Genomic DNA, 21,447 nt, shown 5'->3' on the forward strand with positions numbered 1-21,447 from the left:
CTTGAGCCAGTGCCACCACATGGCTGTGGAAATCAGTCAGCGTGGTCTCTCTCTGCTTCTTAGGGCAGAGGCAGGAGGTCAGGTTTTCCTTACATTGCTGGTTCAGTCTGTCCTTCTCTGTCAGTTGTCCTCCCACACTCTGCAGTGTTTCCTAACATCGAACTTGCTGTGTGGCTGAAGCCCTCACCCAGACCCCAGCCTTCCCAGGTGGGAGCACAGCTCTGAGGGTGGCACCATAGGAATTGATTTCTCCCTGCCCAGCACTGAGCACCTGCACCCTCCCATGGCTCTGCCAGTGCCAAGTGGATGGACCGGCAGACCAGGCTGGGTCCCCACACAAATGGGTGACCAGGGGACAAGCTTGCCAGGGCACTTGGGAAGTGACAGCACGGGGTAAGGTCCTTATGCCCTGGTTTGGGGGCCGCCGTCAGCTGAAGCCAACAGCTACAGAACTTGTGCAGCCATTGGCAGGAGAGACATGTGCCTGGGATGGAGTCACAGAAGGCTCCCGATCTTAGGGTCCCTTGGGCGGGGGAGGGAAGCTTCAGCAGGTTTGTGACCTGCATGAACATGGGATGATAGACTTTTGCTGGCCTCTCTCCTAAGATATCACAGTGACAGGAACCTGGGCCACCACCTGCAGGAAGGCTAGCAGGGACCCGGGATGCAAGGGACACAGGGCAGTGACACAAAGCACTGGCAAGGAGGGCTCGAGCCAGTCTCTGCCGTCCTGGGTTAAGCAGTGTTAGTTAGGAGGAGGTGGGGGGGGGGCGGTGGTTCTGAGGGGCTGCCGGCCAGGGGCTGGGATCCCTCTCAGTCTCCCTGCTTGAACCCCCACCAGCCCTGTCTTCAGCGGAGCCTGGCTTTGGTCACCAATAGCAAGCCCTGCGCTGTGGGGTGCAAATCTGATCAGCTTGGACCTGCAGGGGTGTGAGACGGTGTCCAAGACAGACCGAGGACGTGCGTGGCTTCCTTTCCTTTAACAGATAGAACCTCTGATCAGTGGGGTGCTGAGTGCACCCCAAAGCTCTCCTCCCAGTCACTGAGGGCTGTGGTCACTGAGGCATCGGCTACTTCACTCTGGCTTTCTTCCCTTTCTGGGCCTTGCGGGACTTGAGGGAGTCCTCCGGGCCCCGCTGGCCCGGGCCAGGGGGACGGGAAGGGTGGGGGGCACTGAGACTCAGCATCCGCCTCTGGAGCCTCAGGTCCAGGATGTCGAAAGCCGCCCGGACCTTGAGCTGCAGCTGCTCCCCCAGGCACTTGATCTGGATGCCAATGGCCTCGTGGACGAGATGCTCCAGTGCCTGCGGGGACACAGGCGGGAAGTAGGGCTCTGGGTCCTTCTCCATTCTCGAAGGCCCTGGTCCACTGGCCCTCTGGCTGCTGGTGGTGTTGCTGAGGGGAGGAGGACCAGGTCCCACCTCCTCTGCCAGCAGCCATGGCCACACTTCCTGTCCCTCATCCTCTCCCATAGTTGCGGCTCACGTTTCGGGCTCCACTCACTGCTCCTTACCGTTTTCCCTTCAGTCCTGGGGGCAGTCGTCCCTCTGTGCCGTCATTTGTTGCTAAGCTTGCTCGGCCCACAGACCAGTCTCATACATCCTATGTGCTCTACTGTCTGCTCTCTGCCAGCTGTTTGGACGCCTCCCCCATCCCCACATCCCCCGTCCTAGTGGTGGGCTTCATGGACGGGACGGGAAATGGCTTCAGAGAGCCACCGTGCCTGGGAAGCCCCACCTCCATGCGCCACGCTGGCGGGACCCTTCTGTCCCCTCCCTCGGGCTCCTGGGGTCCCAAGGTCCTGGAGACACGGATGGACCATGTGTGTGGCTGTTTCCCCAGCTCCCTGGCCGAGCAGCCGGGGAGGAGGGGGCTCCGACCAACTGTAAACTCAGCTTGGTGGCTGGGTAAACTGAGTCCTCTGCACCTCGCCTCCGCATCACTGCGGCAGAGACACGGATTCTTGCTGGCTGGACACTGTGACAAGGTCCGCCAAGGCCCGCGGGAGGCGCAGGCACGCGCTGGGGCGGGGCGCGTCTGTCCAGAGCCCGCGAGGCGGCGCAGGAGGAGGGGCTCACCTCTCTGCCCAGGCCCTCGGCCCCCCGGGCCCCAGCGCGCGCGAACGCCTTCTCCAGCAGCCGCGCCTCCTCCGCGCGCAGCGCCTCCTTCAGGAGCCGCACGCTGTCGCGCTTCTGCGTCGCCGCCGCCCGCAGCGCGGCCACCTGCTGCTCGTGGTGCCAGCCGTCCCTGTGCGTGCCCTGAGCCAGCGGCAGCGGCTGGGGCGGGGTGCACACCTCCAGGTGGGTGGCGGTCAGCTGGACGCCCCGGTCCCGGCCCAGGGCGTACTGGTAGAGCCTGTAGTGGCGCATGAAGGTGTTGTGGAAGTAGTCGCAGAGGGCCAGCAGGTGCCTGGTGCTGAACTGGCGCCGGTAGTCCCTGAGCTTGCTCCCCAGGATCGTCACTGCCTCGGTGATGGAGCAGCCTGCGGGCACAGAGGGCCGGTACAGTGTGACCCTCAGAGGCAGCCTGGCCGCAGCCTGAGACTCCGGTTCTGTATTAGTATCCATCAGCTCTTGAAAGCCTGGAGGGTTTCGCATTTCCCTCCTTCCCTTTGCTTCCAGGAAGCTCACAGCTTTGTTTATGGCATGATCGCCATAACACATCTATCCCATTTTTCTCTTCTATGATTATCCCACTCCTTATCTGAGTTTTGTCTTTTAACTCCTGTTTTAAAGGCTTACTTTGCCTGAGCTGTATGTTGTTTCTACTTCAAACTCCCAGGAGGGAGATGAGGGTATGAAAAGTAGGCCTGAGGGTGGAGCTGACTGGAGAAACGCCTAGGCATCAGCACCCTGGTGACTTGCGTGTTGACGCCATGCAAAGGGTCAGCTCTGGGGACACCAGGGCGGCAGAGAGCCACCCTGCCCTCTCCTGCCCATGCCTTTCAGGAGCTCGGCAAAGGCAGAGCAGGGCCACCGCGTTCTGGAGGGTGGTGGCTGGATGCTGGCCCATCCTGGTGACGCGTGCGGGGCGGAGGAGGAAGGGACACAGCGGTGTGGGAGCCCCACCCTCACACTGCCTCTGACGCTGCAGTGGCCACATCTCCCCCGCACCCCGGCTCAGGCCAGCTCTGCGGGTGGGAGCTGGGGCCTGGAGACCCCCAGCCTGTGCCCCCAGAGCCCCGCTTCGCCCCTCCTGCTCCATGCTCTCCTGTGAGCGCTCGCCACTGGGGTCTCTGTGCCCTACAGGCGGGGTGGCTCGCCTGGCCCTGCTCACACCCATCCCACCTGGTCCCCTTCTCTCCTCTGGGAGGGAATCCCACCCTCACTCTCCTGAGGGCAAAGCCATGACTGTCTTAGAAAAGTACTGGTGGAGCTGGCCCTGCCATAATGTCAGCACTCTGGGAGGCAGAGGCAGGAGGGTTTTCAAGTATGAGCTCAGCCTGGGCAACTTAGCCACGTATGGAGAGCCTGGCTCAAAATTTTAAAAAACAAATGTAAAAGGAGAGGTGGGGCTGTAGCTCAGTGCAGAGGCCCCAGGGTGCAGTTCCCACTGGCAGAAAAGAAGGAAGGAAGGAAAGAAAAGAGGAAGAAAGAGGGGAAAGAGAGGGAAGGAGGAAAGAAAGAAGGAAGGAAGGAATTAGGGAGGGAGGGAGGAGTAAAGTCTTTCTCCCGGCGGCCTCCTGAGAATGGCGGTAGGCTGCTTCTCCCAGCAAGGCCTAAAAGGAGCCTCTGACAGGCCGGTCCTGGATCCTGGGGCGGGACCCAGGGTCATGGGGCGATGGCTCCTTCGGAGCTGACCCACAGGGCAGAGGCGGGGGCGGTGCTCCGACTCAGGGCTGTGCTGAGTTGGGGGCCTGGGGCTCTGTGTGTTGCCGCCATACTGTGGCCTGCAGCAGGTTGGGGGATATGGGTGGAGCCCAAGAGGCCGGGTCGCCTTTGCCTCGGGAGGGAGGCTGGTCATTTGTCAGAGTCCCTGAGCCTATGACACTCGCCACTGCCATGCAGTAAGCTGGGTCCTGGCCGTGCTGTTCGAGGTGAGACGCTTGCCCTGCAGAGTGGAGTGACCCGGCATGGTGGGTGAGGTGGCACCCAAAAGTGGGCATGGGTGCCGAGCGGGAGCTGAACAGTGGAGCAGACCTGGCTGGAGGCTTCTCCACAGCAGGCACGGTTGACAGTTGCCCAGGGTGTCCGGGGATTAGTGCTGGGGACAGATGCACTCTGGGTAGCCGTCCAGAGGTCAGGGTGCCGCGCACCACTTCGCCGCTGCACATGTGAGTGACTGGGTAGGATGCCAAGTGCTCTGGGCCGCCCGACCCTCGAGTTGGGGCCCGCATTCTCAGCAGGGCAAAAGCTCTTAGCCACAAGGAGGGTCTGGTTTCCAAGGCTCAGCCCCACCCCCAGCTCCTGGGCGCAGCGATGTTTCTCCCTTCTGGTTTCCTTATTGTCACACAGATGTCCCGGCGGGTGGTGGGCAGGGATTTGTGCCCCCCAGGAGCCCCGATGGCGGCTCAGTCCTGCGATCTGGAACCACACAGCTCTTTCTAAGGGTACAGACCCCTCCGCTGCGCACCCTGGGCCCATCTCGAAGACCGCGCTGCTCAGCTGTGGTGGGCATCTTGCTTGGGCCTCTTTTGCTTTGGGGGAAGGGTGAGAGGCAGTGCGGGGCTCTGCAGGACTGGGATGGGGACAGGAGGGCTCCTGGCCTCCAGTTTGGACAGAGGCACTCAGGAAGGGCCCGCAGGCCACACGGAAGGGCTGGCCTGGACCACAGAGCCCTAGGACGGGCAAGGATGGGCTTCAGGTCTGCCTAGGACCCAGGATTGCACCCCAAGTTTCTCTGGGCAGGGTGTGCACAGAGTGACAGCCTTCCTGCAAGTGAAGAGCTGCAGCTGAGCTTCGGAGTCCTGCAGAGCTGAGGGACAGGGGCGAGGGGCGCCAGGGGGGCTTGACGGCTGCATGCAAGATGACAGGGGTAGCCAAGGATGGCCCGGGGGTGGGCACGAGGTCACCTTTGGTGATGGGAGGGACTGTGTGAACTCCTGCAGGTGACGCATCCAGAGTCGCTCCTCCTCCTTGGGGTGGGGTCAGCCGCTTCTCCACGTGGGTGGCTGATCTGCTTCCTCCCCCAGGGCCTCTCCCTGCAGCCCCTGGTGGCCATGCACAGAGCCCAGACTCCAGTCCGGAGGTCTGTGCTCACGGTGCTGTTCAAGCGTCCCCGGGGGCTGTGACACTGGGACCTGCCCTGCTGTGGGCACAGCTGCAACGGAGCCTAAGAGGTAACAAAACCCCAGTGTGGATCTCTTCCCAGAGCCCTGGCTGCGTTCCTACTTCCAGCCCCAAGATGCTGTTCCAGCCCGTTGGGGCTTCGGGTTTTGGCCCATCCAGAGCTGGCTCAGGGACTGTCTGTCTTGGCCTGAGACCCTGCTCCCTGCACCCCAGTGACTCAGAAAGCGCAGGGATTAAGTCTCCAGAGCAGACAGATCTGTGCCTGCAGTCACTCTTCAATAACAGGGAGCGGCCCTCATTTGCATTGGGTGCTGAGAACTTCCTGAAGACTTCCCCCAGGCCCTGGAGGCCCGCACCTGCAGGCTGAGTGGAGGAGGCCAGGAACGGGGGAGGGAGGGCAGGAGGTGGGCCTGTGTGGTGGGGCTGCAGGAGAGGGAGGGGAGACAGAGGGGCCACTCCTTCCTGGTGGGGGGTGGGGGAGGCAGACCAGGGGCCACCGTGCCCTGGCGTGGCTGTCCAGTTACCTGTTCTTGGCTCAGAGGGGGAGGAGCCATCAGGCAGAACACAGCTGGCTTCACCCTTCCCTGGGCGTTCAGGCTGCGGGAGGCTCACACCATCCCACCTCCCCAGCTCCGTCCCAGCCCCTTTCTGCTCTGGGGCAGGTGCTGCCAATGCCACTTCCGGGAGTGGCCCTGTGACAGCAGGAAATGGGCGCTGTCCTCTGGGTTAGGGGACTCCCTGAAACACCTGAATCACTCAGCCTCCCTGGGTGAAGCTGGTGGAAGCACCATCACCTCTACCCAAGGAGAAACTGAGGCTCGGCGAGGCTGAGGGACTTGCTCAGAGGCACACAGCCTTCAGTGGTGCCAGCTGTCCAGCTCCAGTGGCTTCAGGCCTTCTGTGCAGACCCCGAAGGTGGACGCCAGAAGGGACCCTTGCCCTCTCGGCCACATTTTTCACAAGATGCTCTGTGCTGGGCGTTGCATCAACGCAGGTCCCACAGCCAGAGACCTTAAAATACACTGGATCCAAGGAAATTCAGTGGAATCTCTAAAGAATGCTAATGAGCTCGGGCGGTGTCACTAGGGCTGAGCGAGTTCAGAGTTTCTGTGTGGGCCAAACAGTCCCTCTGGGCCCATAAGCACGCTTGGGAAATACCGAGCCAGCCTAGTCCTTCTGTTCTGCGGCCCAGGGCTCAGGACCTGGCAGCAGCGCCCTCCCTGGCATCCTTGGTTGGTCAGAAGCGCCTCAGAGTGTCTGGGCAGGGAAGGGACTGAGGGGCAGGCAGGAGACCCGGCAGTGGGGCTGCCCTGCCCTGGGTCAGGAGGTGTGGAGTCCTGCCTGTCCCCCGGACTCTATGCTGCTGGCCTCCCTGCCTCCCAGGCAAAGCTGCTGCTGAGCTGTGCAGAGGGGACAGTTTGGTCCCTTCCTCCTGGCACCCCTGCAGAAGGGGCCAGTACCACAGTCCTGATGTGCCCAGGGAGCCTCCACGCTGATGGACTGGGGCAGGGCAGGTGCAGGGCAGGGTGGCATGCTGGGGGCTCATGCTGGCCTCGGTCACCATCACGTGTGCCAGGCACTTTGCTCTCTGGGCGCTGGTGGGGTTCTGTTCCCTGGTGGCCTGGCTTAGATGAGAGCGAATGCATGCAGCGCTCCCCACAGGCCTAGTCCATAGCGAGGACTCATCAAGTGCTGCGCTCACTGCCGTGCCCTCCTCCAGCAGCCCCGGGTATGTGCTGATGTGGAAGCCCCAGCTCCCCGAGGGCAAGGCGCCACCCTGGAGCTCCGAGCCCCGGCCCTGAGTGGCCTCTAGGTGGTCTGGGTTTGGGGGTCACCCATGGCTCTGTTGACGGCCAGGTGTAGAGGGCTCCAAGGTGCCAGCTGAGGGGAAGGGAAGCAGAGTCGGCGGCTCCCTTCACAGGGCAGGCACTCAGAGAGGAAGTGGTGCATCCTGGTAACCTGCCCTGCAGGGTCTCCTAGGGAACTCGAGTGGGCAGGATAGGGCCTCTCCGGCAGCACGAGCTGCTCATCCCGAGCCTGTCTTCTCCTGAGGAGAGAGAGACAAGGCCCCTGCAGAGGATAGCTGTGTCTCAGAGCCCGAGAGAGGGTCCTCAGGCTGTGTTCTTGGGTGGGGACGTGGGTCTGGTGGCCCTGGGGTCCCTGTAAGCTGAGGCTGCAGTGATTGCCACGGAGTTGACAGTCCCCCACCAGAGCCACAGCCAGCGGCCACAGGCTCCTTGGGCCAAGTCCTGCTGCCCACGCCAGCGTGGGGAGGCTCTGACCTGGAGACATCCTCAGTGTCGTGCCTGAGATGAGGACGTCTGTGTCTCAGGGCAGGGCACTCTGTGGAGCCAGGAATCAGCTTCGCACACATCTGATCGCCTGTGCGGTCAGGGTCCAGGAGTGAGCCCATCCAGCTGGATGAGGAAGAAGAGGTGAGCTGAGCTCGAATCACAGAGCCGAGGCCTGGCTGTGAGGGGATTGCAATTCTGCCTACACACAGCTGGCCCGCCCAGGCTGGAACACACAGGTCACCTCTGTGCCGGGCCTGGGACGCCCATCACTGGCAGCTGCCTGCAGGGGCTCCGACTGTTCCCCATCCTAGACCTGGCGACCCAGTTGGGAGCACAGCTCTTCCAGGTGCTTCCTGCAGGCAGGGCCTCAATCAGGCCCCAAGTACAGGTCCCCTGGGCAAGATCAACGTCACAAGGCATGTGCTCTGTCGTCGAATCCTGATGCCTCTCACGCCAGGTGTCATCTTGGGCAAGTGTCTTAACCTCCCGCCACGGGGCCAGGCTGTGGTGACACTTTTGGGTGCCAGGTGAAAGGCTGGACTCAAGTGAGGCTCCCCTGACCAGGGAAACCTGGGGCAGTGCTGATTTCTGGTCTCCTTACGGACAAGTGTCACCGGGTGAGCGGTGGCCTCACTCTGTGACATGGGCGGAGTTGTGGCCCCACTACATTTACGTGCCAAAGCCCTGCCCCACAGTACTTTGGACTGGCTATAAATTGGAGACAGGGCCTTAAAGAGGTGAGTGGGATTAAATGAGCTCATTAGGCTGGGCCCTAATCCAATCTGACCCCTGTCCCTGTAAGAGGAGCCTAGGACAAAGGCACACACAGAGGGAGTCTCACTTGGAGACACAGAAGGCAGCAGCCACAAGCCCAGGAGAGAAGTCAGGAGGAGCCAGCCCTGCTGACACCTGCCTCACACGTCCAGCCTCCAGCATGGCAAGGACACAATGTGTCCCCAGCCCGTGGCACTCTGAATGGCCTGAGACACCCAGGAAGGAAGCTCTGAGATGTCCCAAGAAAAGCTCTGTCTAGATCTCAGGCAGCGGTTCCTATGGAAACCTCCACAAAGCAGTCACATCCAAACACACCTGTCCCACCAAGTCGGGGTGCTCACCCTGCTCCAGTGGGGCCCATCCCAGGGTGCAGGGGGAGCACTGCTCCCCACAGAGCCCGTCCTCGGTGCCTGCCGAGGCCCCTCGATGTGGGGTGACAGTGCAGGCGCTGGCATGGCCAGGTATGTCCCGCCAGAGCCCTGAGGGGGCTGCTCCCAGCAGGCAGGTGGCCACCTTTCTGTCCTGTGGTGGCCTGAGTGACATTTCCTGAAGAATCAGGAGTGTCTGTGGGTGGAACTGCAGATGCCAGGACCATGACACGCTTTGCTCGCCTCCGTGTGCCTCCGGGGCCTGGGCCTCAAGGCTGGCTTCCCCTTGGCCTGAGGAGCTGGAGGCCAGGCCAGCAGGAAGAGGGGTCTTCCCACGCCAGGCTGCTGCCCGCCAGGTGTCCCTGGCGACAGGAGGCCACGGTGGCAGGGGTGATGGCTGGGGCGGGTCTTGCGGGTGAGCAGGTGGGGGGCTGCACCCCTTCCCCTCACTGTGAGGAGCCTCATGAGCACCTAGGCCCTGTGCTCCCTCTTCTTGCCATTTCCTCCCACCAGGACGTCCCACACTGGAAGAATTCTGCCCCACAGTGACTTCATCCTCTGCCCCGAGGGACAGCTGGGTGTGATCTGTCTAGGGCTGGCCAAGAAGGTGCCGAGCAAAGACTTCTGGCCCGCAGTGGAGGCCAGAACATCCCAGTGAGCCCTCTGCTTGCCAGGATGGCATCAGCTTCTGCTTTGAATACGGGGCTTGATTGGGCAAGGAGATAAGCCTGCTGGCAGCCGGCCTGGCAGAGCTCTGAGTCACTGTTGTGCAAACACGACCCTCCTTACGTGCTGGCTGCCAATGTCGCATTATCTAGTCGGCAAACAGAGCTCACCCACCCTCGGCCCCAATCAGCCACAACAAAGTGTCCCTGGGGAGCCACCTGCCAAGGAGAGCAGCAGCCAGCCTGGACGTCAGCTGGAACAGAAACCCCGAGAGCTGGCCCGCAGCCCGGCAGCGCCTGGCAGCACCCACACCTGCATAGGTCGGTGCCCGGGCCTAGGCGGAGGCAGGGTGGCGACAGTGGGAGTGCGCCTGGGATCCCCTGTCCAGGTCAGTGAACAGTTCCTGCGCCCCCAGCCAGCAGCTCGGTGCTCCCTCGTGTGGGAGCCCAAGTGGGTCACAGAGAGGGACAGCAGGACTGGGGCCTCCCTGTGGGAGGAGGGGGCGGGACCGAACGGCAGCGCCTGGCTCCTCCTCGAGGACCCAGGACCGGGGCCTCCTGTCTCAGCTCCGCAGCTGTGGACGCCGCGGGGGGGGGGGGGCTCCTGACCGAGCGCGAGCGCCGGCTACGTGACTGTCACCTGCTCTGCATTTTACGCCATCTGCCCCATTCCCGTGCCCCTGCTGCGGGAGCGGGAACTGTTATCACAGAGGGCACACCCACATTTCCACCGCCAGCAGCAGTACAGGAGGAGGTGGGATTTGAACCCGGACCTCGGCCTGCAGGTCTGATGCCGCACAGCCCCCACGAGGCCTCTTGACCACAGCTGCAAACCGGGAGCCACCTGGAGGGGCGAGGACCGTGACCCCGAACATCCCGCGCGCCTCGAGATCTATGCTTTCGTTCACTGCGTTACTCGTTTCTTCCTCCAGCGCTTCCTATGGTGCCGCGTGCATGGGCCGCGAGGGACAGAGGACGAAAACGGGGTGCGGAAGGCGCCCAAGCCCAGCCAGGGAGAGTGCGCATGCGCAGGGCCCACGGGCTCCCTCGCGGGTTGGTCGTGGGACCCGGAAGCAGAGAGCCACGGTTCCCATGGGAGAAAGGCTGTGTGGGAGAAGGGAGCAGTGCCTCTTTGCATGGAGCGGAAGAGTGGCTGGGTTTTCAATCCTGCATGGCTCCTGCCCCTTCACGCAGAGCGCCACGCTGCCCCTCAAACCTTGGCCTTGGCCAGAATATAGAGTCGGAGGCACTCAGTGAACTTCTGAACCGAGGACAGTGGTGACCTGGAGCTGCCTCGGGGCTCCAGAGCGTCTTAAATGTTGAACTGGTCTCGCCTAGGGATTGGGCTGTCAAAAAAGAAACAGCTGTTTATCAGGAAGTCTAACAGAAAAGCTAACAATTAGGTGTGGTGGCACATGCCTGTGGCCTCAGCTGTTTGGCAGGCTGATGCAGGAGGATCACTGGAGCCCCTGACTTTGAGGCCAGCCTGGGCAACAAGGTGAGACTCCTCTCAAAAAAAAAAAAAAGACAACAACAACAACAAAAAACGTAGCACATGCTTCACTTCGGCTAATGGAAATCACTTTTCAAATCAGTCCCAGATATGATGTATACGTTATGAAATGTATGCAATTCATGCCCTTGGTAGATTCAAAAATTCTAGAACTTATTCACCCTGTTATGTTTTAATATTTGGGAAAAGCGAAGCATTTTTATGCTTATTTAGAGATTTGATGGACTTTGCAGAAGATAATGGATTTCATTTGAGTCAAAGTGGGAACAACAGCAGCCCAAGTTTACAAACAGGCGTCTGTCTGCAGTGCCGCCCCGTTCTGCTGGTGAACCCCAGGCCTGCGAAGAAAGCCGTGTTTGCCCTGAGACGACAGGAAAGTCAGCGTCTGGCTGGGAAATTAACGTGCAGGTGGGTCATGCGAGATACTTACTTGTGCAGGGCACTCGTGCACGGGGTTGCTGTTTGAGCCAAGTGTGTGCTCTGCACACGAGTGGACAGGGACACCCGGAACAGCGGAGCATCTGGGCGTGAAGACGAGGGAGCCTGACAGGGGACTCGGGCTGGGGCCTTGCGCCTCCTGGGAGATTCACAAACAGCAGCAGAACTCGAGCTTGTTCTCCCCAGGAGGCTGCGCCTTACGAGAAAAAGGCAGCTTCCTGGTAACGCGAGGCTCCAGCCTGTGTTCCTGGTGGGGGAAGTCGGCGGCATATTTGGGGTGTGTGTGTGTGTGTGTGTGTGTGCGCGCGTGCGCATGTATTTCATCTTTGCCTCATTCCCAGTCCAGGAGGCAGAAATCATGTCCAGACTTTTAGAGAGTGCTGATTTGTTTTAGGCAAGTTTGGCTCCTTGAATGAGTGTTATGACAGTGATGACATTGTCAGCATCGGGTGGGTGTAAAAACATTGAAACTGGTTCAGTAAAGGAAGAGATGTCTTTCAGGGTCTCACACGTAGCCCAGGCTGGCTTCGAACTTGCAGTGATCCTCCTGCCTCAGCCTCCTGAGTGCTGGGATTACAGGTGTGCACCACTAGAGATGTCTTTGGTTACACGGCCGGGGGCACACAGGGACCCACGCAGTGACGTGTTTGTATCTTTCACTTTTCGACCTTTTTCCTCTTGAATGAGGTTCGTCTCCTCATAGCTGTAAAATGTGTGCAACTGTCAGTGGAATGCCAGAGGGTGGATGATTGCACGAGTAGGTTGCTATTGCCGATTCTATTGGGCAAAGCGGCCCATGAAGTGTTCTATCATGTTTTTCTGTTCTTCAAACAAATTTCCTTCAAAAAATGTGAAAAAAACTCTTTAAATAATTTTGTTTTTGGATTTTGATCTTTCAAGATTTTGACTTGAGTTTTTGAGAATGTCGACGTTTGGGATTATGATATTTGGGACTGTGTCCTTTTCCATGAAGGCCCTGTCCATCCCTGACCTGGATGGTGTGACTCAGATAGGACCGATGGGGAAGAAAGGAGCAGATCGAGGTTAGGGCTGGGGCTGGGGTGCAACTCAGTGGCACAGCTCATGTCCGGCATGTGCAAAGGCCCTGGGTTCCACCTCAGCATTCCCCCGACTGGGGCCTGACTTGGACAGAACCAGAGCAGACCCAGTGGAGCCAAGGCAGGAGTGGGGAAGCAGGTGATACCCACCATGGTGCCACGGCAGCAAGTTCTGGAGCGCGGAGCCGCGCAGGAGCCGGATGCACCCGGGTGTGGGCACAGTCCTGGTGTAGACCTTTCATAGCCAGGCCAGGCACAGGTGCTAACCCAGGAGCTGTTCTTTCTCCATGTTTGCATGACTCACTTCACAAAGTTTCAAGGAAGGAAAGAGAAGGAGAAAACCCTAAGTTGCGTGGCCCAGGATCACGTCTGAAGAGATTTGAGGAGGAAGGATTTTCAGGGCTGCTACCCCCATGTGAATCAGTGTACACGATTCTGATAAAGTCTGTGCCCTCAGAGGCTGTATTAACAGGAGCATTGTGACCAGGGCTGAGGAGGTGATAAAGCCTCTTCCCACATCACTGGTCAGATCCCAGGACTGTTTGTGTCCCGTGGCTTCCATATCTTAAGCACAATGTTGAGAAACGCAGGTATGAGCTGAGCTTCCTAATAAGGGATGAGTCACTGAGGAGGAGGCCGCTCCCTGTCCCTCGGAGGCTGCAAGCCTCATTTGCCTGCGCCAGAGCCTCCCTCAGTGGGGACGGAGGTTTCCTGTTAGCCAGGCTGCTTCTGGCTCTGAAGTCCCTTCTGCTCGAGGGCTAGGGCGTCCCGGCCTGGGGCTCGCTCGGCTGGAAACTTGAAAGGGCGGCGCCCGCCTCCGTGGGCCCAGGGGCTTCTTCGGCGGGCAGCAGCCCGAGCTCGGCTACGCGGGCCTTGGAGGACGCCGAGCCTGGTGCCTGCGTGCGGCCGAGGGCAGCGGCCGGAAGCCCGGTCGGTGGGCGGGGGTGGCGCTGCCTCCGGTCCAGTCTTCAGCCCGAGCCCGGGCGGGTGGTCAGGGCAGCTGGCTGGGCCCTGCGTGGGAGAGGCTGAAGGGGCCCGGCCGGTGCCCAGGCCTCTGCCTGGAGGCGGCCCCTGCCCTGGGCTGAGCCGGCTCCGGGGTGGGGGAGCCGGAGCTGGGGACGTCGCGGCCCGCGTGGGCAGCGCAGCGCGGGAAGGGGAGGCGAGGACGCAGCATTGCGAGAAGACTCCGGGACCCGGGACCGGGGCAGCGGGCATTGGGCGGGGCACTGGGGCCAGGGACACTGTGTCCTGGGCGTGTGCGGCGCACCCGGACAGGAGCGGGGGCGCTGGGGCGTCGAGGGCCTGTGTCCTTGGCGCTTGGCTCCTGTCAGAAAGCAGAGCAGCGCCCCACGGCGCCTGTCACGCGCAAAACCATCACACTTCCTTTGGAGGCAGCTTCAACATAAGATAAATCACACGCAGAGAAGCCGCGCGGGCGCCGGAGAGGCCCTTCCCTGTCTCCTTGGAGGAAGCGGCCGCTGGCGCCCACCCCGCCCCGGGTCTGCTGCACACAACTGTGACCCCTGCACACCTGCGGTGGCCGTGGGCCCAGTCTCGCTGTGACCTCGAAGTTCTGCAGCGACCTCGGCCAGAAAACCCGCACGGCCACGGGGCGCACCTGCCGTTTGTGGGGAGCTCAGTCCTGCCTGGGCTCTCGCGGCCTGAGTGGCTGAGGCTCCCGGTCACAGCCTGGGCGACTCTCGGCCGACTGGGGTGACACTTGGGGTGACAGCGGGGCGGAGCGTCTCCCGCCTGTGCGTGTGGCGTTGGCTCCATGAACGAATCCGCATTTCACAGCCCAAGAGGTGGCAGATGTGACCGTGTACCCTTTCCAGGGACGCCAGCCCCCGGTCAGAGCTGGGAGGGATGCGGCCCACACGTGCACCCCGCCTCACCCCGTGTCAGCAAGCTCGGGCTGCAGGGGATCCCCCACCCCACACACCGGGTCGCCCGCCAGTCCCCGGAGGGCGCGGGCAGGGGTGACACAGCCGACTGGTGTTACGCAAGCAAAGCAGAAGAAAACCAAAGCAGCCGTGTGGGCCGCAGAGTGGCAGGCGGACAGAGGGAGGGCGGTGAGCTCTGCTCGCGGCAGCCCCCGCCCGGCCGTACCTGTGGTCTCCACCAGCAGCTCCTCCGTGAACTGGACTGCCCGCGCCACCTCCACCCAAGGGAAGCCTTTGCCCGCCGCGAAGTGGACGCTGTCATGGAGGGCGTCCCGCAGAATGCTCCTGCGAGCGGCCCGGGCCTCACCTAGCTCCTCCCCGTGCAGGAGTCTTCGCAGGCGCTCCCGGCCTCGGCCTCTCTGTCTCTGCAGAAATCAGACGCCCCCTTACCGAGAGACACCGGGGTAGGGCACACACCAGCTCTCCAGAGCCGCAAGAGGCACCCGGGGTGTGGAGCACCGGGGAAAAATTCCGGTCTGGTTTCTAGACAGTTCCCCACCACCACCTGCCTGTGGACCCGTTCTTTTTTGCAAGAGCTCCTCTTTCTCTGGAGTTCTCAGCCCTGCCACTGGAGCCCCAGGTGTAAATGCTTCCACAGGCTTCAGGTTCTGAATCATGGCCTCTCTTCTCCCTTCCCGAAAGCAAAAAATTGACTTCCTTTCTAAACTACTGTATTTTCTTTTTTGTTGTTGTTGTTAAATTCTTTATTGGTACATTGTAGGTATACAACACAATTACATTTCTCATTGGGAATTGTACCTTTATACAATGCATCTTGGTTCTTATTTTTTCCCCATTCCCAGCCCTCCCTTCACGCCCTCCACCCTTCCCTATTTACAAAGACTTTATTTCCATTTTTTCCATTTCTCAGCATTTTTCCTTTCCCTTCTTTCCTTTCCCCTGCCCCTCCCACTACCCCTACCCCTTTTGACCTTTTCTTCCTATTTTACATTATCGATTATTCATCCTAATCATTGGTACATTTTAGGTATACAATATAATGACATTCATCATTGGAAATTTGCACCTTTACATAGTCTCTCTTGGTTCTTATTTTTCACCCTTGCCCAGCCCTCCCTTCAACCCCTCCATTCCTCCCTATTTACAAAGATTTTGTTCCTATTTTTCCATTTTCTCATATTCATCCCATTCCCTTCTATCCTTTCCCCTAGCCCTCCCACTTCCTCCCCCTTTGCCCCTTTTCTTCCTATTTCACATTACCTATTATACCTTTTAGTCCTTATTTACACTTTCAGTTTCTCACACCAGAGAAACTATTTGGTATTTACACATGTGTCCTATTTATTTCACTTAAGAGTATCACCTCAATGTGCCTCCACTTAGCTATAAATGTCTCTAATTTCTCATTTTTTATGGCTGAGTAGAACTCCATTTTTATTTTAAAAAAACACATTTTCTTTATCCAGTCTCCAATTGATGGGCATTTGGGCTGTTTCCAAGTTTTAGCTATTACAAACTGTGCTGCTATGAACATGGGTGCACATATATAACTGTGGTATGATTCTTTTAATTCTTTGGGGAAGATCCCCAGCAGTGGAAGAGCGGGGTCAAATGGGACTTCCAGTCCTAGTTCTTTGAGGTATCTCCATACTGATTTCCACAATGGTTGCACCAGTCTACACTCCCACCAGCAGTGGAGCAGGGTTCCTCTTTCCCCACAGCCCCACCAGCATCTGTTATTGGTTGATTTCATGATAGCAGCCATTCTCTCTGGAGTGAGGTGGAATCTCAGCATTGTTTTCATCCACATCTCTTGAATGACCAGTGATGTTGAACATTTTTTCATGTGTTTATTTGCTATTTCTACTTCTTCGTCTGAGAAATGTCTGTTCATTTCAGATGCCCATTTTTGGATTGGGTCTTTAAATTTGGGAGGTCTGATCTTTTTATGTTCTTTATAGATTCGCGATAGTAGACCTTTGAGGAAGAGCCGGTGAAGATTTTTTCCCACATTGTGGGTTGTCTCTTCACACGGCTGGTGGTTTCTCGTGCTGTGCAGAAGCCTTTTAATAAGAAGAGATCCCACTTGTTGATTGTTTGTGCTAGTTCACGGGCAACTGAGGTTTTGTTCATAAAATCTTTTCCTACACTGATGTCTTCAAGGGTTCTACCTAACCTCTGTTCCAACTGGTTCAGACTAAACTACTCTATTTTCAATAGCTATCATACTGGTCTGATAATGAAATTTATAGTAAAGTGTAAGTGACTAACGAAGACGATGTTTATCTATTTAGTTTGCCATATTGGAGATGGAACCCAGGACTCTCACACTGAACTACACCGCCAGCCCTTTTTTATCTTTCAGACAGGCTCTCCCTAAGTGAAGTTGCCTAGGCTGGCCTTGAACTTGTGATCCTCCTCCCTCAGCTTTCCAGACTTCTGGGATCACAAAAGTGCACCACCACACCTGGCCAAGGGAATGAGTCTTGCCTGGTGGAATTTCAGGCACTCTGGGGCCCAGGAAAAGCCTGACTGAGGGACCGTTTCCCTTATCTCCAGGTAAGAGCCCACTTCCGGTGCAGGTCTGTAGCTCTTGCAGAAGGGCTCTCAGAAGGTCCCCGACCCACCGCTTGGGGGCTGAGGAAAGGGGTGAGGCGATATGCAGACCCACTCACGCATGCCCGTACTGCTCTCTCGGAGCAAGGGGGCTCTGGGGGACCCCGAGGGGACCAGTGGCAGAGCTGGGACCCCAGCGCCCTGTCCGCGGCCCCCAGCGGCCCCTCTCCTATCGGTACCGCTCCTCTCTTGATCCGGGGCCAACCCCGCCGTGACCCCCAAGTCAGCAGAGCCCTCCTCCCACACTGGGTCCCACCCGAGGCCCTGGGGAGCAGCCCTGTCCCCTCAGGCAGGCTCCTGGCCCGGGCAGTCCCCGAAGGCCCGGTTTGCCAAGCACAGGACCCTGCCCGCGGGCTCAGGGCTTACGTGCCGGGTGAAGGCCTCGTGTCCTCCGGCCAGGCCCGCCAGAGCCCCCAGGCCCGCAGGGCTCCCTCCGCCCCCGAGACACTGCCGCTCCAGAGCCGAGCCTCCTCTCCCTCACCGGCAGCTGGAAGACTTCTTTCGCTCCCTGGGGTGTCAGCAGCGCCATGGCCCCCACATCCGGTTGCTAGGAGACCTCGCCAGGACGCCGGAGGTTCTGAAACAGGGGTCGGGTGCCAGCTTTGTTAGGGCGCAGGCTGCTTTGGCCTAAAGGGCCTCTCTCCTCACCACCCTCTCTGTGCCCGGGGCCTGGCCCTGTGTCTGTGCGAGCCAGCCCCCGACCTCCGACCTCCTCAGCCTCCCGATGTGCTGCCCAGCAGTGAGCGGCCTTGGACACCCACCCACACGCACGCACATGCACGCACACGCACGCACACGCGCGCGCGCACGCTTCGCATCCTTCCCAGGCCTCCAAGTCCAGCCTGGCTGTCCGTCCTCCCCGGGTCAGGATCCGTCTCCGGGGCCAGATGTGTCTGCCGCTGTCTGTCCCCCAGAACCGGCCTCCTCTGCTTCCTCACGCCTGGACCCAATGGGATTCTGGATTTTCAACATCATGGTGGTCTTTGGGGGTACAAGGAACAGCTCCACAAGGGCGCCCCCAAGTGCGGCACCGAGCTCCCCGGCCCCGCCGGGTTGAGCAGCCCAGGCTCCATCTCCCACCCGGCTTTGGCCTCCTCCGTGCTGGGAGCTGAGGGGGCCCAAGGCTCCCCGGGGGCAAATCGGCCCCCCCACCCATGTGCAGAGCCCCACGGGGACAGCTGGGGACACGGGTGGCGCTGGCCTTCTCGGAGACGCCCCTCTGACCCCTTTCTCCTTCACGCACACCCCAGTTCCTCACCTGCTGATCAGGCCAGCTCTCCCTCCGGGGCTGCCCGGCTGGCTGCTCGTCCCAGGCTGACATCCCCACCCCGCTCTGCCCTGTGGCTCTGCAGCGCCTCATGTCTCTGCCTAATCACTTTGTGTTCGGCCCATCCCTGAGCCCTGTCACTGCAGGGAGCACTTCGTACCTTGTCACTTTCTCTTAGCTGTCTGATGATTTGTTTCAGAGCCCTTCACCCCCACACACAGCAAGGCCAGCAGCCTTTTATCTGTTTTATCTATGACTTTCATCCACTCCTGTGCAGGACTGGCACCCCGTGGGTGCACGATGTTCATTGGTCAACAGTGACCACATTTGCCAAGGCTCTTAGGAGGACATTACATTTTCTGTGGGTGATCGCTTCCCCTTCGAGCACCCTTGCCCTGCGAGGCTGGGGACAATGCCCTGTTCCAGTGCCCATTGAAGGGCCATAAGTATTTGTGAATTGAAGACTCGGAGGTGTCATGAAGTGATACTGACAGGGGAACTAGCCATGTAGCCTCTCGTGCTGGATGGCAGAGCAGGTATGGGGACCCCGATCCTAACAGGCGGCCGTCCTGACCACTGCGGCAAACCCCAGGCACTGTCTCCTTCGGGCTGGACATCGAGGCCTCCAGACTCCGGAGGACTGAAGTCTCCTTTACCTACCTGCTTGCGTCAGGCTGCAAGATACACGATAGTGTGTGGACTTTGACTATCCTTGGCTCAGGGAGGATTTGACCATGATGTTTTCCTTTCCATCTGTTATCAGAATCATCATCGATATGGAGTTTGTCATCTTCTTTGTTGTCTCCCCTGGCCCCCTACAAAGACGTAAGCATGGACGCCAGAAATGCAGGCATGGTGTCCCTAAGCATTGAGTCTGGAAGGGTAGAAGACCCTCTCACCCGAGCCTTCGTACCTTAGCTTTCCAGAGAGTGGGATGAAGCTGGAGCAGCCAGAAGGACGTCACTAGTCAGATACCGGAGTCTAGACGTGGACTCAGCCTCTGGCTGGTACCTTTCTGCCCATTTCCTGTTATCGGCCTGATTGTCAGATGTGCGTGTCAACTGGCCATGGTGTCTAGGTATTTATCAGCATCAGGCTAGGTGTTGCTGGGCAGGTGTTCAGAGGCGTGCTTGGCATCTGTAGCCAGTTCACTGTGAGTAGACGGGCTGCTCTCAATATTGAGGGTGAACCTTCTTCAGTCACTTGAAGAACTTGGAGGAAAAAATTCCTGAAAAAGAAGAAATTCTGCCTCAGTGCTGCAGTATCAGCTTCTGCCTGAGTTCCTAGCCTGCTGGCTTGCTGTATGGATTTTGGACTTGCCAGCCCACACAAGCCAATACCCTGAAATAGACAGACAGAGAAAAGCCTATCTATCTATCTATCTATCTGTCCATCTATCATGTCTCATCCTTTTATCATGTCTATCCACCGAGCATCCATCCATCCATCCATCCATCCTCCCATCCCACCGGTATAGCCTGCTGGAGAGCCCTGATCATTACACTGCCCTAGGAGGACTTACATGGCCACATCACCTTTTTATTAACGTATGTACAACATATATAACTTAAAGAAAAGACATAAACCTAAAATTATCTAAAAATGGTTTCTACCTACTGATGGTGGCCAAGGAGACATGACATGGAACAGTTGGCAGATGGGCTTGGAGGCTCTGGCCAGGGAGGCTGCTCTTGATCCATCTTGGACCAGGGGCAGAGGCCAGCTGCACCAGAGAGCCCTGGGCCTTGACTTCCGGCGCCACTGCACAGGTGAGTTACTGTGGGTTTCACCTGAGATGACAGAAACAAGCCCTGTCACATAGAGAACACCATCTCTGGGTCTTCCTGGTCTCACAGCTCTGACTTCTTACGGGTGAAGACTGTGGTACTGAGCGTGGCAGAGGGCAGGAGGCAGGACGAGGGATGTTACAGACCAGAGGCTGGTGACCTTTCGCTGCAGTGGAAACACATAAAGACGGTGTCACCTGCTAACCCTGGCGATGGATGTCACATGCCAACCAAGGCAGTTGCCACAGGGAGCACGGTGGGGAGAATCCAGACTGTTGGCAGCGAAGCTCGGGTCGGGGGTGAATTTGTACCAGGGCGGGGCCGTCCGCAGGCACGTTAAGGGGAGAGTGCAGTTCCTGGGGGAGATTGCCTCTGCCTGTGGCCGTCTCCACGCTGACTGAGAGCGCTGCAATTCTACTGCTCATATATTTAAGACAGTTTAAAAAAATGTATGCCAAAATGCCCGTCGAATTTACCATTTAACCACTTTAAGTGCGCCGTTCAGTGGCATTAAGTATGTTCCCGTTATTGTGTAACCATTCCCACCACCCCTCTCTGGAGCGCGCCTCATTTCCCCAAGATGATGCTCTGTACCCCTGGAACACGAAGCCCCCCTTCTCGCTCCTTCACCCCCAGCACCCCCATTCTTCTATGAATTTCATGGTGCTAGCAGCCTCATGTGACTGGGATCAGGCACTAGCAGTCCTTGTCACTGGTTTAGTTTACTAAGTACCAGTTTCCTTCACGTTGCAGTGTTACCGGGTTGGGTTTCTCTCCAGGCTTTGATGTCTTAAGCAAAGGATCGAGCAGGACACCCGAGAGTCACAACAGGATCAATGATTTACTGAAAGGGAAAAGGCAAGATCCACTCCACCACGTGGAGCCAGCCAGCTTCTTGGCAGCCCCAAGAGGGGTTGGTGCTGAGGGTTTGAAGCTTTAGGGTTTGAGGTGGGATTGAGGGGCTTGGGCCTGTGCTGTGACTCCTGCCCACGAGCAGCTTAGCTCAGTCCTTCCTTCAGGCAGTAGAGTTTTTGACCTTTGATGGCCCTTGGAGGAACTGTCATGGTGTCCAAAGCCATGGGGAGGGAAGGGGTCAAATCTGCATGGTGAATGACTTGGTGATTAGGCCTGGTGTTGGCCATGGGCTGCGGAAGACCACTGGGCACTTGCCCCGGAAACTTATTGTGTAGGAGCTCAGCATTACCTGGTTGTTTTTCCCATTGTGTTTAGAACTGGGCATCCTGTCCCTGGGTAATGTTTAACTCAGAAGGTGGATCTGGTCCCAGAAAGCAGGTTCCATGGCCCCAGCCATTTCCTCACGTCTTAGATCTAGCTCAGAAAGCTGGCTGTAGGGTGGGTAGGCCCTCTCTTCTTTCTCCAGCCTTTCACCTAGCTACCTCCTGCCTCAGTAGCATGTGTCAGAATTCTTTTCCTTTTTAAAGGCTGAATAATATTCCACTGTACATACTTATCTCATTTTAAAAATCCATTTGCCAAAGATACTTGGGTCGCTTCCACCCTTAGGCAATTGTGTG

At 58.5% G+C, this 21,447-nt stretch overlaps 1 protein-coding gene across 1 annotated transcript; it reads right to left on the minus strand.

Moving 5' to 3' along the window:
• Positions 1-787: 787 nt before the first annotated feature.
• CUNH8orf74 (chromosome unknown C8orf74 homolog) lies at positions 788-17,387 on the minus strand. Its single transcript, XM_087216729.1, has 4 exons — positions 17,340-17,387; positions 14,448-14,655; positions 2,079-2,482; positions 788-1,304 (listed from the first exon to the last, which is right to left on the minus strand). The coding sequence occupies exons 1-4, from the start codon at positions 17,385-17,387 to the stop codon at positions 1,071-1,073; spliced, it is 894 nt and encodes a 297-aa protein (XP_087072855.1). The 3' UTR covers positions 788-1,070.
• Positions 17,388-21,447: the final 4,060 nt, after the last annotated feature.

Source organism: Heterocephalus glaber, unplaced genomic scaffold (assembly GCF_053883595.1).
Source record: "Heterocephalus glaber isolate CG9 unplaced genomic scaffold, H.glaber_assembly_v1.0 deba00001460, whole genome shotgun sequence".
Classification (NCBI taxonomy): domain Eukaryota; kingdom Metazoa; phylum Chordata; class Mammalia; order Rodentia; family Bathyergidae; genus Heterocephalus; species Heterocephalus glaber.